At 41.4% G+C, this 18830-nt stretch overlaps 1 protein-coding gene across 2 annotated transcripts in view; it reads left to right on the top strand.

Moving 5' to 3' along the window:
* Positions 1 to 4167: 4167 nt before the first annotated feature.
* The window catches only part of Uspl1 (ubiquitin specific peptidase like 1), a 41301-nt gene continuing 26638 nt past the window's right edge, over positions 4168 to 18830 (top strand). Inside the window, exons 1-5 of one of the 2 annotated variants that reach the window (XM_013027314.1) lie at positions 4168 to 4242; positions 6743 to 6908; positions 7412 to 7540; positions 10575 to 11205; positions 16801 to 16914. In XM_013027314.1, coding sequence (XP_012882768.1) covers positions 6810 to 6908; positions 7412 to 7540; positions 10575 to 11205; positions 16801 to 16914 — 973 coding nt within the window. In that variant the 5' untranslated portion in view covers positions 4168 to 4242; positions 6743 to 6809. The remainder of the gene's footprint in view (positions 4243 to 6742; positions 6909 to 7411; positions 7541 to 10574; positions 11206 to 16800; positions 16915 to 18830) is intronic. The other variant, XM_013027315.1, reaches the window with a different exon arrangement.

Below are 18830 nucleotides of genomic sequence, written 5' to 3' on the forward strand. Positions count from 1 at the left end.
CTACAACACACACACACACACACACACACACACACACACACATTCTCTCTCTCTCCCTCTCTCTCTCTAAGTACAAAAACTCAGGGACAGTGCCCAGGGCCCGAGTTCAAGCCCTTGGACTGGCACATAAAAAAAAAGTTATAAGTACACAAACCATTACCTAACACTACACATACAGTGGCCAAGAGCAGCAACTGGTAATACAATCAAGTCTTAATAGTTGCACTCTCAGTAAAACCTATGGGATGAAGGCTAAAGAGCTTGTCCTTAGTTTAGGTCCTTCTTTACTACCAAGTGAGTTTTGTCCCTACATTAAAAAAACTTAATTTTCCAAGGTTTCTGAAGGCTAGATTTAGATAAGGAGTCACCTAAAAACTTAAAGAGTGCCAGAATGTTAAGTTGGTTACTTCAACTCCTTTTTCTGTTTATGCTCAAACTGGGGTTTGAACTTAAGGTCTCACACTCATATGGCTTTTTCACTAAAGGTTGGAGCTCTACCATTCTTGAGCCATACCTCCAATTCTTCGTATCAGAACAAGCAATCATAGAAGCAGTATTTACTAAAGGCTAAAGGCTTGGTTTGGGGTTAAGAAATTCAACCTAATAGAGTGGAAAAAGCCCTAATTGTATGGTATTGTACTCCTATTGTAGTTGTTAGTTATTAATAAAAGCTTCCTTTCACTAAATTTTTCAGATCAAACAGGTAAATACAATTTCTCTCCCACAATGTTGACAAAGGGATGAAGCCAATGAGCTCCACTCACTCACTGGAAGGTAATTGCACTCTCTTTGGAACCAGTGTACATAGAAGAATTCCAGCTGGGCTTAGGTGGCTCATACCTATAATCCTAGCTGCTCAGAAGACTAAGATTCAGAGGCTCATGGTTCTAAGCCAGTTGGGGCAGAAGAGTACAAGATAATTCTCTATTGAAAAAAAGTGGAGCTGGAGGAATAGCTTAAATGGTAGAACCCTGGCCCAGCAAGTGCCACACAGTGAGTGCCACACAGTGAGTTTAAACAAAACCCTGTAGGGACAAAAAGAAAAAAAAAGGTAGAAATGTGTTGTTTTATAAACTTGGGGCCTAAACAAATGGGATATTTTATTTTTTTATTGTGAAAATACTGTACAGAGGGGTTACAATTACATGGGAAAGATAATGAGTACATTTCTTATCAAGCATTGTAGCTTCCTCCTTTGTTTCCCCTTCCCATCCCTGCCCCCTCCCCAAAGTTGTTTTCGACTTGTACATCTCATTGTTGCAATGGGTCCACCTGTATCCCTATTTGAACGATTTGTTTTTCCCTTTCCCCTCCACAAATTATACCGACATCAAATACAGTGAAAGCAGGGGTTATACCATGGGGGAGGGACATACAAAGCAACAAAGAAATAATCTTATAAATGTGTTAGAAACAATCGTATGAAAGAAAAAAAAACATTTGAGCACTTGCCTTGCATGCCTGAGGCCCTGGGTTCGATTCCTCAGCACCACATAAGCAGAAAAAAAAAGGCCAGAAGTGGCACTGTGGCTCAAGTGGTAGAGTGCTAGCCTTGAGCTGAAGAGCTGAGGGACAGCGTCCAGGCCCAGAGTTCAGGCCCCAGGACCGGACCCCCCCCCCAAAAAAAAACCCAAAACAAAACAACAAAAAGAACATAGTCATGCTGGTAGCTTTAGTGTGGTCTTGTTTGTAAACATTTGGGTAAATGCCCAAAAGTAGGATTGCTGGGTCATAGGGGAGCTCTATGTGGAGTCTTTTGAGGAACCTCCATACTACTTTCCAAAGTGGTTGAACAAGCTTACACTCCCACCAACAATGCAGTAAGGTTTCCTTCTGTCCACATCCCCTCCAGCATCTGTTGCTATTAGAGTTCTTGATTTCAGCCATTCTAACTGGAGTGAGGTGGCATCTCAATGTTGTTTTGATTTGCATTTCTTTTATGGCTAGGGAGGTTGAGCATTTCTTCATGTGTCTATTGGCCATCCTTCTTTCCTCTTCAGAAATGGGATGTTTTCTAATTAACTTCTAAGCTGTATCAGAATCGTCCCCTTTTTTGTCTTTTAAGATTTTTCCTATTTTTCTTAACAAAGGTTAAATCTCTGCAATCAAACACTGTACATATTAAAATCCTTGTGGTTTTCTCTTATAACCTAAGTCTCACCTGCAGTATATGTTGCTTTTTTTTTCTAGCCAAAAAACCTCCAAATAATTCAAGAAAGTCCATGACTCTTTAAATAACCACCAAAAAACCCCAGAAATGGCCAGGCCCTGGTGGCTCATTCTTGTAATACTAGCTACTCAGGAGGCTGAGATCTGAGGATCATGGTTTAAAGCCAGCCAGGGCAGGAAAGTCCATGAGACTCCTATCTCCAATAAAAATCCTATCTCCAGAAAATCGGAAGTGGCTCTGTAGCTCAAGTGGTAGAGGTGAAGAACTGAGGGACAGCGCTCAGGCCCAGAATTCAAGCCACCCGACAACCAACAAAAACAAAAACAAAACACGCCCCCCCCCAAATGGCTCAAAGTGACAGAACACTAGTCTGGAGTGAGAAGGCTCAGGTAAACCACTCATGTCCTGAGTTCAAGTCCCAGGGCTGACAAAAACAAAAAAACCAAAACGAAAAAAACCCATAAAATAAAATTTGCACTAAATGACTACAAATCAGCATTGCAGGACATTTAACTTTTTGATGTAATGCAGGTTGGTCGTTACTTTGCAGTATTAAAAGTTTAGCTATTGAACCAGTCCGTTTCTTTCACTTTCTGAGTTAACATTCAATGAAGTTATTGCAAAAGAATCCTATTCCATGCTAAAAATGAAATAGCACGTTAAGAAAACAATCCTGTTTGGGGCTACTAATTCAGGGGGGAACACTACTAACATCGTAATCGTTAAAATAAAAACTCTACCTAGATTTTTCAGAAGGGTACACCTACAAGAAAAAAAGAGAGAAGTCAGTCTAATGTGTGTGTGTGTGTGTGTGAACCCTCACAAACTGCTGTAAACTCCACGAACCAAAATCCTTTTTATTATTATTTCTTCCTACGCGGTGCTTGTTACTCCAAACCACCCAAAACCCCAAACGATCAGGTCCTGATGCCAGAATCTAACTCTTTGAGGCCACTTTTTTTTTTTTAAGGCCTGTAGTACCCAGGATCACGATGCCTCCCGCAAAGCAACGACGGGAAACCACAAATCGTAGATCCGTGGTCACGGTCCACATCGGACCCAAAGGACCTCAGGAGCAGGCTGCTCTCGGGACTTGGACCAGGCCGGCGGACGTGGCCGCCACGTCCCCGCCAACCGGAGGGCAGCGGTCCAAAACTCCTCCAGCGCAGCGACGAGCCCGCCTCCTCCTCAGAACTCTCGAGAACAAGGCCGGGCCGCGGTCCCCCCCCTCCCCCCTTACCGTGAGAAGATCTAGGAGGGAGGAAAGGAGGAGAGGCACCGCATCCCGGTCTGCAAGGTGAGGGTGCGGGGAGGAGGGAAGGGAGCGCGCGCTGGCGGCGGGCCGCGCACCGAAGCCCGGGCAGCCGGCGGGGGGCCTCGGCAGCAGTCCTTCCCCCTTCGGCTAACTCCGGGGAATGTCGGACCCAGAGATTCCCCCAACTCCCTCCCCGCCCCCCACCCACGGATCCTCACCGTCCACCTCCCACCCCCAGCCGGCGCCGGCGAGGACAGCCCAGAGACGCCAGCCGCCGTCGGGCCGAGCAGCGTAATCCCTCCGCAGCGGGCCGCGCACTAGTTTTAATCACGCCCCACCCCCTGGCCGCTGGCGTCATCTCCGCCAGCCCCTCCCTCCCCCCTCCCCCCGCTGCTGCTGAGTGCTTTCCAGCAGCTTCCATCCAGCCACTCACACTAATCGGGCCGCGGCAAGGGACCCGGCCCCGCCCCTACCGGTCGCCGCAGTGGGTCTCTGCGGCGGCGGCCGCCGCTGGGAGGCGGCCGGCCCCGCCTCTGCGGAGCTCGCCGGAAGTGCGCCCGCCCTTGTCTTCCCCGCCACGCCCACGTCTTTTGAAACTCTTTGGCGTACTGCCGGAAGGGGAACGCTTTTGCCGCGAACTCAAACCGGAAGCCGCTTTTCTAGCGGAGGCGCCGTTGGCGTGGGGGGGGGAGGGCGGCGGTGGTGGAGTAGCCTGAGGGGGAACGTGTGGGTTGGACGTGACCGTGCCGTCGTGTCGGAGCTCAAGGTGGAACCCGAGATCCAACCCGCCCGACATGAAGGGGAGTGTCCGGAGCAGGTAAGGAGGAAGCTGGGCTTTGCCGAAGTGAGGGACCGCTAGGGTGACAGCGTGCGGGTTACCCATGCGGCGTGCGCGCGCGGCGTGGGGCCGGGCTGCAGGCGCGGCCCGTGTGCGCGGCCGGCGGGGCAACGCTGAGGAGAAACCAGAGGGGCCGGGAGCGGGGCGCGGCGAGCGGGGCTCCGCGGGCCCCCGGGGATGGGCTTTGAACCCCGCCTTGGGCCTGGCTCTGGGGGGTGCTCGCCCCTGACCGTGGTGCGCCGGTGCTTGCCTAGTCCCGACAGGTTCACGCATTGATCCCGCCTCGTCTGCCCGGGGCGAGCTCGGCCCTTCTTCCTCCGGCTCCCAGTCCTGCACGTGCGATTGAATGAAGTTCAATTAACCACATGTCTGGTGTGAGCCCCGGGACGAACTTTATACACGCTTGGCGTCTTTATCGTACTGGGCTAGCATTCTGGAAGCTTTGAAAAGGGAGGGATGTAAGGAGGAATGCTCGGGGTGGAGTAAGACTGGGAAAAGTAGGCTCGTCTCTTCTGGACTTGTAAACCCTACAGAGTGAGCTGTTAGGTTGGACTTTTCCCATTGGAGTTAAGTAGGCGATTTTAAGCTGAACAGTGATAGGCTCAGGCTTATTTAACGGGAAAGAGGGATGAGAAACGTCGCCAGAGAACCGCCCCCAAATTTGGTCTCTTTCATTGCATGAAATGGGCAATAAGAGTAGAGAATGGCTCCAACTTTCTACTCTTGTGTTTGGATGGCTGGAGATTGCCAAACTGTAGGTGGGATCCAGGGGAGTTGAACAAGTTATTTTGAAGGGAAGATAGTGTAGGGCAGTCCGTTTAGGGAAGATTAAGGTTGATACATAAGACCTGGTAAATTGTATTTGAGAGAGGACATGGACAGTACACGTGCAGTTTTTGTTTTTTAAATGAATTTTCTTTCATGGAGTGCTGAATACTCGGTACTATGGCTTCTGCCATTGGGATATTGGGTAGTGGGATTAGAGTAGATCTGGAAACGTCTCAGTTCTGTGATTGAGAAAAGTGAACCGCTAAAACGATCTCCTAGATCTATCAGGATTATGGAAGTTCTCATCGAATCAATTTATTGAGGGTACACACCTACCACATTTCTTTTTGAGGATATATGCACGGGCATGTGTTCTACATAGTATAACATATAAAGTTTATATAAATATGTATACGTTTTATATGAAAAATATAAAATTAACACTAAAGTAGTACCTGGTATTTGGAAATTTCTTTTAGTAAGCAGCCAAAGAGAATGTTGGTATTGTCTGTAAGGAGCCTACAGAGCAGCCAACTTGTAAAAACCCTTACATAGTCACTCTCAATGCGATATATTTGCCTGCCTGCGGACGTTTGGCAGTGTTTGGAAATGTTTTGGTTTGTCCAGCCCAGTGTGTAGAAGTCTGGGATGCCACTCAACATCCCCCATTGACATCACAGCACTAGTCACAAAGAATAACTGGTCCAAAACATGAGGTACTGAAGATGAGAAGCCCTATTCTGTGATTACTTTTCAGAAATAGAAAAGGCTCACCTTCAATGACTTTTTTTGAATCTTGACCTGAAAGGTGTGTGATGTTTATACAGCTAGAACAGAAAAGCTTAAATCATTTTTAGAGTGAATCCATAAAACAGAAGAAGGTGGTGGTTCTAGGATCATGGTTTCTTAGGTTTCAGAAAGATTTAAACTGAAATCACATGTTCTTGCTCAGCGTAACTTACTGCTGCTAAAAGGACTTCTGTATCTCATTTTGCTATATTTTAAATCCACATTTAAATGCCTTTTTAATTTTTTGGTCGGTCATGTGGCTTAAGTTCTGGGCCTGGGTATTAAATATCTTTTAATAGCTTTTTCTTTATATTGAGTCCTATCTTGTAAATTTTGACTATACTGAATGTAGAGTCCATGGGATTACACCCCCAAGCAGTATCATGTGTACTCTGTATATGGGGAGTGTTTGTTGTGGTACATATCACTTACAAATAATGTAAATTAGTATCTTGTTGGAAACTTTAAAAGTAGCATTCTTAATTTATGAGGAGAGATTGGTAGTGAGAACAGTAGGAATGTATGAAATCTAGGGTTCTTTTGTTGTATTATTTCTATTAAGTAATAGCACAGTGGATGGAGGACAGGTTTGACACAGTTACTGTTCTAATTCTGGCTTATTCCTAAATTGTGCATACAGTCTTAAAAACATAGGTTTTCAAATTTTAGTGAAATAGTTGCTTTAATATTGATAAGCAACTACCTCTACTAAAGTTTGCTCTCGGGTCTGCTCTGAAAATTCATCTGATGGCCAGTCTCTGGCTTCTATAAATGTAGGTAGTTTTCAACTTAAAGGTTACAGTTTTAGAATATGTTTATTCTACGGTAGGTGGCTCTTGAAATATACCTAGTGTATCTGTCTCATAAAATAGCAAAGCTCTTTTTTAGTTATTTAACCGTTTATTGACTTTCTTTTTTCCAGGGTTCATTGAAATATCCTTAGTGATATTGAAATGTTTCAAGTGACATAAATTAGCCAATGACTCGGAATGATGGATTCTCTGAAGATTGGAAATGGTTTGCCAGTGATGGGACCGGGGACTGATATAGGGAGATCATCACTCCCCGTGGTGGGGTACTTGGGAAAAGTTAGTGAACTTATTTTTTGCCTCAGTGCAAAGCTGTTTTTTTTTCTTCTATTTTTGAAAATTAAATTCAGTTTTAATTTTACTAATTAATTTCTAAAATGATGTCTTCCACGGAAATCTTACAGCAATGGCGAAAGATTGTTTTAATGTGTTTACCTCTCATGTTATTGATGTATGAAAGTAGATATAAAACATAGATCTTAAGGTTTACTATTTATTAAAAAATGAGACATTTTCCTGGCAGTTTATGTACATTTTTTCTTGCAAATAAAATTGGTACTGAACCCTTGAAATTTATATTTAAAAGTATAATATACTTTTTCAACTAATAGCTGTGTTTAAAACTTTATATACATTTATTTTTCTGTGTTTGATCTGGCCAGGACACTGGTAGTTGAAAATTGTGTGAGGTTTTTTTTTTCTGGTTATCATTTCCATTTAACTTTTTGTAATTTGTTATAATTTAGGAGTGTCTATTTTAATTTGCCTTATTTCCCTTTTAGAATTATGATCCAGCTAAAGTTACTTCAATTGAGTATTGCCCTGCTTGTAGAGAGAAGGGAAAATTGAATGCTTTAAAGACTTACCGAATTAGTTTTCAAGAGTCTATCTTTTTGTGTGAAGATCTACAGGTAAAGTATTAATCTGAAATAGTTATATGGGTTTTAGTCTTTTATTTTTTCTTCATTGTCAAAATTTTTACTCATTTTGTATTACAGAATGTAACTTTTTAATGTGTGGGCAATCTGCATTCCTAAATCTGTCTAAAATACAATGTTTGTATTTTCCATTTGGATTATTGAATTGTTACATATGATTACTGGCTAATCTTGTGGGGTCTTTGTTAGCTATTCTAGCATATCATAGTTACTTTTACTTCTGTTTGTTAACTTTAGAAAAGTTATTAATCTATAGTTTACTTGGAAGAATATTTAGAAATTGGTTAGTTAAAAAATGGTGTGCATGCTCATAAATAGTATGTACTTAAAAGTTTTAAGTCAAGAATGGTGGCACATATCTGTAATCTGAGCAGTTAAGATGCTAAGGTAGAAGGCCTGGGCTATGTAAGAGACCTTGTTTCCAAAAATACAAAAACAACAACAAAAAAACCCAAAACCTAAAATGGCTCCCCCCCCAATCCTAACACAATAAAAGAACGTAAATACCTTTTAGACTTAGGGTAATTTGTATCCACTGCTATAATTCTTATATAGAAGTTGTGACTCAGTGGCACAGGCCTATAATCCCAGTTATTTGGGAGGCTAAAGCAGGAGACCCACTAGTTCAAGGCCAGCCTGGGCAACAGAGTGAGACCCTAGCTCCCCACAAAGAAAGAACAGTGTTGGGCAGCACAATAAAGCAATAGAGACTGGAGTTTTAAATGGAGTGGTGAGGGGTATGCTTCATTGAAAGTGAAATCGGAATCTTTGGCTATTGTGAAAAATGCTACATTGAACATGAGTGTGCAGATATCCATTTGATATCCTGCTTTCAGTTTTTTAAAGATATACACCTTTTCATGGCTTTTAGGGAAGGCAGTATACAAGTTTGAATTTGGGGCCTTGTGCTTGCTGCTTACTTGAGTCACACCTGCAGTTTCTCTTCTTTATGACTTAACTATTGCAACAAATTATAATACATATACATATATATGTTGCAACAGATTATAATATATGTACATATATGTATTTAGTTATTAATTTTTTTTTGTTTTAAGACAGGATTTCAGGATAGCTTAGAACTCAGTAGAGCCTAGGCTGTCCTTAAACTTGAGATCCTCCTGCTTCAGCATCCAAAGTGTTAGGCTTATAACCATGTACCACTATGCCTGACTTGTTACTGATTTTCTTAGCTTCTCGGCGTAGAGTAGCATTTAGGAAATCTCAAGGAAATCTCAAAGTTGATGTTCACTGTATAGCTAGAAGGTAGTCAGAGTCAGAATCCAGAATTTGTCCATGTATACTAAAGAATTTCTTCAGTTTTTAATTAGTTGTACAAAACAATTTCAGTTTCACAAGTCAGGTTATGAGTATAATCCATCTTGATCAGTATAACCCCTTCCGTCATTCTCTCCTAATGCTCTGGAATTAAGTATTTTTCAGAATAGTATTTATGTGCCCAGAAAGATAATTTAGTGCATTTTACTTATTGCTGTGAAATCATCTTTGGCCTGCTGGCTTACAAAATGCAATGGCTTCAGCTTACTATTTTCATAATTTTTGGGTTAACCAAGTACAGTATCTACTGGGCTGGCTGAATGCCATATGTCTGGCATTTGGCACTGGCTGCTGTCAAAGAGCTACCTCAGTTACCTGGGCATCTCTGTTCTTCCTGAGGTTAATTGAGCTCTGAGCAGGGCTCAGTGAGTCAGTGCTTACCTATCAGACTCATGTGTATCAGGTATGCACATGTGACCAGTTGGTGTAAGGTACTTCTTAGAAGGCATATTAAGACATGTTTTTTGAAATGGCCTTAATATGTAGGCTAGCCTTGTACTAACTCATTCTCCTACTTCAGCCTCACTAATGATGAGATTATAGATTTGTGCTATCATACCTCCCTCTAGAAAGTATATTTTTATTTTTATTTATTTATTTTTTGGTCTGGTTGTGGGGCCTGAACTCTGGGCCTGAGCACTGTCCCTCAGCTCTTCAGCTCAAGGCTAGTGCCCTACCACTTGAGCCACAGCACCACTTCCGGCTTTTTTCTTTTTGCTTATGTGGTGCTGAGGAATCGAACCCAGGGCCTCATGCATGCAAGACAAAGCGCTCTTCCACTGAGCCAACTTCCCAGCCCTATATTTTTGTTTTTATTTACTTGTTTTTTATTTTATTATTATTGTGTTTGTTTTTGCCTGTCATGGGGCTTGAACTTAGGGCCTGGGCACTGTCTCTGAGCTTCTTCTGCTCAAAGCTAGTGCTCTATCACTTGAGCCACAGTGCCACTTGAGGCTTTTTTCTGTTTTTGTGGTACTGAGGAATCAAACCCAGGGCTTCATGCATGCTAGGCAAGCACGCTAAGCCACATTCTCAGCCCTAGAAAGGATATTTTTAAATGGGAGTATTTAGTGTGTTGGCTTTTAAATTTGTAGAGTATTTTAGTAGTCTTCAGAATTGGGAAGAATTCACTAATGATTTGTTTACATTCTTTATATTTGGCTGAAATTGTGTTAATGTATAGTAGAAGTGATAATTCATTAAAATTCAGCCAATTTGACTTTTAAACCTGATAAGGATATAAAATAGATTCATACTCAGTTTCAAAATGTAGAACATAGAAATTGCCCAATGTAATTTCTTACGTTAAATACTTTCTCAATTTTCAGTGCTGTAAAGTGCATCTGTCTGAAGATAATGACATCATCATCTCCTTACATTGGTGGAATTTTCTAATTTACTTAACATGTGATTCTTTATTAAAGGAAAAAATGAAGATTTTCCTCATTAGATTACCCTACTATAACTCAGATTAAATCCTTAGTTGTCCAAATTAGCTAGGAAAAATTACTCTTTTGGGGGCCTAAATTTTGATTAAATAGTTGTCTCTAGTTGTTTTAAATTTAGGTTGATAAGTCCAGTTAATGCTAGAAATGTATGTTTTTCATAGCATAGAAACTTGAGCTTATTTGAATATTTGCATTTTTATGATTTTATTTTTCCTTTCTAGTGCATCTATCCTTTGGGCTCTAGATCACTTAATAATTTAATTTGTCCTGATTCAGAAGATTGTCATACTCCAAATAAACCTCAGAAAAGAAAGATACTGGAAACTAGCTGTAAAGATTTGCCTCTTCTATCGAGTTCCAAAAAGTCTAGACATTCTGTTGTCACTGGCAGTGACGTGACTTTGAATAGTGACTGTGATGGAGAAGTATGTATTGCAGCCTTATCAGACATACAGCACAGTCGGAGTCAACAGAACCCAGTTAGAACAGTGGGCTACTTGGAGCCACAAGAGACTTTGGAAGCTGACAGTAACATTCTGGTTGCTGAAGATCCTGTTACGATTACCATCTCTGGAACTCGGGGAATTTCCCCTCAAAATGAAAGGTCTGACCCGGAAACACCATTGGAGAATAGAGCTGTATCATATCAGCATACTATGTATGTGCAGTGGAGAAATGCTCATGCTTTGTGTTGGTTAGACTGCATCCTGTCAGCCTTGGTGCATTTGGAATGGCTGAAGACCACTGTGACTGAACTTTGTTCCAAGGAGAAATCCATATTTTGGCGGCTCTTCGAGAGATATAGTCAAGCAAATAAGCTTCTGTATGCCAATCAGTTAGAAAGAGATAAAGGTTGGTACTAGTATATTTCTCTTATTTTTTTAAGATGTGAATGTTGAGTTTTGTCTCAGAGAATGTGGAAAAGATGCCATCACTAGTTCCTGTTCTGGGTGGAGATCTGGAGGCAGGCAGCCTAGGCATAGTGCTGTGAAGGTTGAGATAATACTCATTATAAGCGTCACAACTGCCACAGAAAAGCAGTCTTTCTAAAGCTAGTCAGAAAGAAGAAAGGTAGTCATGTGTCTTAGCCTATCAGAGTTTAAGGCTTTAAGCTATAATACAGTCTTTTTCTGGTATATTCATGGGGCACTGGTTACAGGGCTTCCTATAGCCACCAAAATCCAAGGATGCTATACACGGCTCCCTTCCCTCTCTCTTTAAATCTAGCCATATTTAAACTGTGTGTAACTTTACTTTCATTATTCGTGGTGGTAGGAATCAGGCCCCAGCAACTTGTGCAAAGTAGGCAAAAACTCTTCCACTAAGCTGTATGTTTATCCCTTTTTATATATATTTTAAATTATTCTTAGATTGCCTACTATACCCACTTCAATGAGAATGTTTTGTAAATAGTGGCTATTGTTTAGGCAGTAACATCAATGAAAAGTCTGTGTTCAAACAAATGCAGTTTTTTCCCCCAAATGTTTTCAGTCTGGTTGAGTGTAGAGATGTGGAACCTGCAGGTGCCAAGGACCAGTTGTATGTTTGTTCACTTGTTGACCTGTTGGTGGATGGTGGCTTACTTTTTTGCCATTATAATACTGCTGTTGTGACCATTCTTGAGCAGTTCCCAGGCCATGGTACAAACAGATTTTCTCTTGTATGTCCCATAGGAATGGAGTTGGCCAGATAATAGGCTTTGAGTCCAGATCTACAGATAATGGCAACTGTTTTCCTATGTGGTTGTGACAGTCAGTATTCTCATTATCAGTGTATAAGATATTGTCCTGATCAGTACATTCTCCCTTGTTTATTGGTTATTTTCTTTTTACATTTTACATTTTTATATTGTCTTTTTTTTCTTTTGTACTAGGGATTGAACCCAGAACATTGCATTTGCTAAGAAAATGCTTTGCTACAGAGCTATATCCCAACCCTACCTTGGTTATTTTCATACTGAGATTTTTCTATTTGAGTGGTATAAAATGGTCTTCAATTTTGATTTGTCTTATCCCAGATATTTTAAGAGATTGATTCATTGGCTTTTTCTTGTGTATATTGATCATATGGGTTCCCTCTCATGAAATCCTGTTTGTTATGTTGACTGTCATGTTTTACTGATTTTTCTTTATAGCCTTCTAGTATTTTCATGTCATATATATATATACACACACACACATATATATGGATATATAGATATTACTTATTCTCAAGTTTGCAGTTTGTGATTTTGCTTTTTAAAAGGTATTTTGGTCTGGGGCTGGGAAGGTGGCTCAGTGGTAGAGTGCTTGCCTTGCAAGCCTGAGGCCCTGGGTTCGATTCCTCAGCATCATATAAGAAAAAAGCCGAAAGTGGCACTGTGGCTCAAGTGGTAGAGCGCTAGCCTTGAGCTGAAGAGCTGAGGGACAGCGCCCAGGCCCAGAGTTCAGGCCCCACAACCGGACCCAAAAAAAATAAAAATTAAAAAAATAAAATGTATTTTGGTCTACGGGAAAGTGTTCGGCTTGGTTTTAGTGCTAATAATAATTGGTGGCTTTTAAACCTTTTTTCAGTGGGCTTTAGTAGCTCATACCTGTATCCGTACCTGTAATCCTAACTACTCAGGAGGCTGAGATCTGATGATCATGGTTCAAAGCCAGCCCAGGCAGGAAAGCCTGTGAGAATCTTAACGCCAATTAACTACCAAAAAAGGTGAAAGTGGAGCTGTGGGTCAAGTGATAGAGTGCTAGTTTGAGCACAAAAGCTCTGGGACAGTGCCCAGGCCCTGAGATCAAATCCCAGGACTGGCATGCACGTGAGTGCACACCCTCCCCTCCCCTCAAAAAACCAACAAAATTTGTCTTTTCTCCCCTAAAGTCAGGAAGAGTTCATAAAGTTTAATTTTGATCCTGACTTGTGTTTCATTTTCATCTAATATTTGTGGACCTCAAAAGTGAGAGCATGAATAAGAGGGGAACACTATACAAAGTTGTAAAAAAAATTGACAAGCATTGCTTATATTTGTTGTATAAATATGGACTGATTACTGCTTTTTAAATTATTTAATCTTCAAATAGTTATACCACAGGGGTTCAGTTTATCATGGCCATTTATGTGTCTTCCTTCTTGATCAGAGTTACTTCTCAGTCTCTCCTCCTACATAACTCATCCCCATCCATCTCCTTCAGTTTCCTGGGTCCATTTTCAACTATGTACATTGAATATTATGACTGCATTCTCTTACCCTTCTTTCCATTAGTTCATGCCCTTCTTTTTGTAGCTTGCAGCTCACCCTCACAATAAAGACATGTTATAGCTTTCTGATACTCATTTTTGTTAAATTGTCTGTTGAATTGGGCTTCCATCATGGAATCTTACTCCTGCATATACCATACTTTAGTCAGTTGGATCATGTGTATAAATACATATGGCCCTGTATTTGTTTTCTTTGTATGTTTACCTTATAGATCTAACTTCCACATACTGGAAAAATAGAAACCCTTTTCTTTTTGACCCTGAATTACTTCACTTAACACAATTTTTTCCAGGTCCCATCATTTCCCTGCAAATGACACAATGTTCTTTTGGATGAAGTAAATGCCATTGTATGTGTGTGTACATATGTGTGTGTGTGTATGTGTTCAATTTTTTCATATATGTCTATATATTCTTAATTTGTCAGAAGTAGTTCATCTGGGCTGTTTTTATAAGTTGGCTCTTGTGAATAGTATCTTAATGAACATGGATGTGAGATACCTTGTTTCCTAATTTACATTCTTTTAGATAAATAAATGCCTTAGCAGTGGTGCTTGATCATAGAGTAGTCCTGTTTTTTGTTTTATGAGGAACCTCCATACTGACCTACATAGTGGTTACACTAGTTTATAGTCCCACCGACAGTGTATTAGAGTTCTTTTTTCATCACATCACCACCATCATTTGTTGTTTGTATTCTTAATCATTTTGACAGAGATTTAATCATTAATTAAAAGTATGACCTTGGTTGTACAGTCCTGTGCATTGTTTTCCCATTGTTGATCAGTCAGGCTGTTCAACTGAAATATTGGAATTTAATTTTTTTTAATCTTCTATTAAGTCTTTGCCGAATAAGTTTTTTTTTAAAAAAAATCTGGTTTTTAATTTGTGTATGTGTGTGTGTACACACATGCATGCATGCTTATCTGTGTGCCTGCATGCCATGTATGCCCCAGTCCTAGGGCTTGAACTTAGCCTGGGCATTGTCTCTAAGCTTCTTTTGTTCAAGGTTAGTGCTTTATCACTTGAGCCAGGGCTCTATATTGAGCTTTTTGGGGGCAGTTTATTGGAGATGTAAGTCTCACAGACTTTCTTGCTTGTGATGGGTTTGGAACATGAATCTCAGATCTCAGCCTCCTGAATAGCTAGGATTAAAGGCATGAGCTGTGGGCGCCTGCTTTGGTTTTAGTTATTATTGAGCTTTATTACAAATTTTCTTGTTCCCATGACCAAGAAAAACTTAGGTAATATATACTTCATATATATATTTTTTTGCCAGTCCTGGGGCTTCAACTCAGGGCCTGGGCACTGCCCCTGAGCTTCTTTTTGCTCAAAGCTAGCACTCTACCACTTGAACCACAGCACCACTTCCAGCATTTTCTGTTTATGTGGTACTGAGGAATTGAACCCAGGGCTTCATGCATGCTAGGCAAGCACTCTACCACTAAGCCATATTCCCAGCCATACACTTCATATTCTAAACAATCTTAAGTATTTTCATTTGTGAACATAACCAGAATGATCAGGGTTTGTATGAAATAAAAGAAAGATTAATTCTAGCTTTGAAGTAATTAAAGTCCAGTACCTGTGGAGGCTTTTATCAAAATAATTTTGTTTCTTTTTGGTGGTAGCAGGGTTTGAAGTAAGGATTTTGGGCTAGCGAGGCAGGCATTATTACCGATTGAGCCTGATTTCCAGCCTTTTAAAATAATTTTCTTAGGGGCTGGGAAGGTGGCTCAGTGGTAGAGCACTTGCCTTGCATGCATGAGGCCCTGGGTTCGATTCCTCAGCACCACATAGGCAGTAAAAAGCCAGAAGTGGTGTGTGGCTTAAGTGGTAGAGCTAGCCTTGAGCTGAAGAGCTTAGGGAGAACAGAGTGCCCAGGCCCAGAATTCAGGTGACAAAAAGTAACAATCATAATTTTCTCACAGTAATTCCATTTTGAGTATTTTTACACTGAAGGAATGATCAAAATATGGGCAGATAAGCCCTTCAGTATGTTTATCACCATAATAATTATAATTTAAAGCAAAGAAACATGCCCAGCAAAGCTGGGAATGTGGCTTAGTGGTAGAGTGCTTGCCAGCATGCATGAAGCCCTGGGTTCAATTCCTCATACCACATAGAAAAAGCTAGAAGTGGCGCTGTGGCTCAAGTGGTAGAGTGTTAGCCTGGAACAAAAGAAGCGCAGGGACAGTGCCTTGAGTTCAAGCCCCAAGATTGGAGGGAAAATAAATCACAATGTGTGCTTTTAGTATAAGTAGTAATTCAGTATAAAAAGATAGCTTTAGCTATTTTAAAGACAGGGAGAATATTTGAGGTGAACCCTTTCTTTTTTTGGGGGGGGTCTGGTCGTGGGGCCTGAACTCTCGATCTGGGCACTGTCCCTCGGCTCTTCAGCTAAAGGCTAGTGCTCTACCACTTGAGCCACAGGGCCACTTCCAGCTTTTTGTTGTTTATGTGGTGCTGAGGAATCGAACCCAGGGCCTCGAGCATGCAAGGCAAGCGCTCTACCACTGAGCCACCTTCCCAGCCCAGCAGGGGGAATATTTGAAAAGTTTAGCTATTGGTTGGGTATCCTTAATTAAAATCTGAAATGCTCCATACTTTGAAACTTGAAGTTGCTGCAGATTTCTTTCCTCCTTTATGTCTGTCTCTTGGTGCACATAGATGCACATTCCAAGGAATGAGATTGCTTTCATATATGTCATAAAGCTTGTGTATATTAAAAAAAAGTTCTGAAAATGTTTATATGCCAAGATGATGTCCAAAAATATTGTGTTCCTCATGTGATGGGTCACACAAAAAACACAGTATTTTGTACAAAATTATCTTTAGTTGTGTTGTGTAGGCCTAGTAGGAAATATTTATACGTTCAGACTTGAGTCCTATCCCTAAATATGTCTATGCAAATATTCCAGGATCTGGTAAAGCCCTGACATCTGAGACACTTCTGTGGTTCCAGCCTGTATTTTATTAGGCCCATGGCTATCTGGATGAGTGAGAAAGGCCTGTTTAAGTTCCTATCCAATGGCTGCTCATGCTGTTGTGCAGGTAGCAGCTGGGGAAGGGATGTGCATTATACCACAGGAGAAGAATTAAGACTTAAAGAATTAAAACTTACTGCTTCTGATAAACTTTTTTTTAATGTCTTAGTTTTTGTGGAAAAAATACATATTGATGAGAAGTTGATCATATCCTATTTTATTTTAGATGAAGATGGGGAGAAACTTACTTCTGAAGTATTCACAGAGATAGAGACCTGTCTGAATGAAGTCAGAGATGAATTTTTTTCTAAACTTCAGCCCCAGCTTAGATGCACATTAGGTAAGTGCCAGACTTAACTCATCTATGGCAGAGGTGTGTACACTAATAAGGATGATCACGTACTTGAAGGAGTAATTCAGTATCTGAGTAATCAGTTTCTCTAGAAAGTAATTTCAGTGTACAGGCTAGCCAGCTCAGTAAAATCACTCAGGGTTGAGAGTCAGGTAGTCAGTAGGTTCTAGAAGTTTCGTCTAATTCTTGTTTTTGAGCAGGGTTGAGAATCTTGGTTTTAAATTAGCCATAAGAATTCTGCATTTTTTTTAACAAGTCCTGGGACTTGAACTGTGGACGTGGGTGCTATCCTTGAGCCCCTTTTGCTCAAGGCTAGAGCTCTACCACTTGAGCCACAGTATCACAACTTTTTCTGTGATTAACTGGCGATAAGACTCTCCTGGCCTTTCCTGCCTGAGCTGGCTTCAAACCTCTATCCTCAGCTCTCAGCCTCCTGAGTAGTTAGGATTACAGGTGTGAGCCGCTGATACCCCACCTTAATTCTGCTTTTCTTAAAAGCTAGTAGAAGAGCTGGTTGCTCACCCCTATAATTCTAGCTACCCAGAGGGCTGAGATCTAAAGATCACAGCTCAAAGCCAACCTAGGCAAGAAAGTCCATGAGATTCTTATCTCCCTTCAAGTGTGCACACATGCACACACACAGAAGTGGAGCAGTGGAGCTGCGGCTCAAGTTGTTAAACTGCTTTGCCTTGAGCAAAAAAGCTCAGGGACAGTTTCCAGCCCCTGAGTTTAAGCCCCAGGAGAAAGAGAGAGAGAGAGAAAGAGAGAGACACACACACACACTCACACTATAAAAATGGACACTTGGGCTGCGTACTGATGGCTCAAGCTATAATCCTAGCTATTCAGGAGACCGAGATCTGAGGATTGTGGTTCAAAGGCAGCATAGGTAGGAAAGTCTGTAAGACTCTTTAATTTCCAATTAACTACCAAAATGCAAGAAGTAGAGCTGTGGCTCAAGTGGTAGAGCACTAGCCTAGGCCCTGAATTCAAGCCCCAGGACTGCTGTACATACGCAGACAGGAGAGGTTGGGGGGGGGGCAGGAGGGATGGATAGTTTTGGTACAATTTTGGCCAGGTGGTTATTAGAGAAATATGCCATAACCTTTTAGCATACCTTTCTCATTTTTTTTTCTTTGAGGTGTGGAATTCTGTAATTTGAACTCAGGGCCTTGCTCTTGCTAGACAAGTGTTCTATCACCTGAGCCATACTTCCCCCTTTTGCTTTTAGTTATTTTATTTTTTTTGGTTGGTTGTGAAGCTTGAACTCCGGGCCTGGACACTGCCCCTCAGCTCTTCAGTTCAAGGCTCTACCACTTGAATTACAGAGCCACTTCCAATTTTCTGGTGGTTATTTGGAGATAAGAGTCTCATGAGGGGCTGGGAAGGTGGCTCAGTGGTAGAGCACTTGCCTTGCATGCCTGAGGACCTGGGTTTGATTCCTCAGCACCCACTTAAGCAAAAAGAAAAAAGCCGGAAGTGGTACTGTGGCTCAAGTGGTAGAGTGCTAGCCTTGAGCTGAAGAGCTGAGGGACAGCACCCTGGCCCAGAGTTCAGGTCCCATGACCAGACCCCCCCAAAAAAAGAGTCCCATGAATTTTCCTGCCCTGTCTGGCTTTGAACTGCAATCCTCAGATCTCAGCCTCCTGTGTAGCCAGGATTATAGGCATGAGCCACTGGCACTCGGCGTAGTTACTTTTCAGGTAGCAATTTATGGCTTTGTCTGAGTTGGCCTGGACTGCAGGCCAACTTGTTACTTTGCTTTTTTTTTTTTAAATTAGCTTTTCTGTTAATATATGATACTCGTTATTAGTGGTTGCCCATCCTAAATTATGTAGAGTATCAATGTCTTCTAATTTTCTCTTAATGAATGGTAATTTTTTCTCCCTCCCTCCCTTCCTTCC

The sequence above is a fragment of the Dipodomys ordii genome, unplaced genomic scaffold (assembly GCF_000151885.1).
Source record: "Dipodomys ordii isolate 6190 unplaced genomic scaffold, Dord_2.0 Scaffold102, whole genome shotgun sequence".
Taxonomy (NCBI): Eukaryota; Metazoa; Chordata; class Mammalia; order Rodentia; family Heteromyidae; genus Dipodomys; species Dipodomys ordii.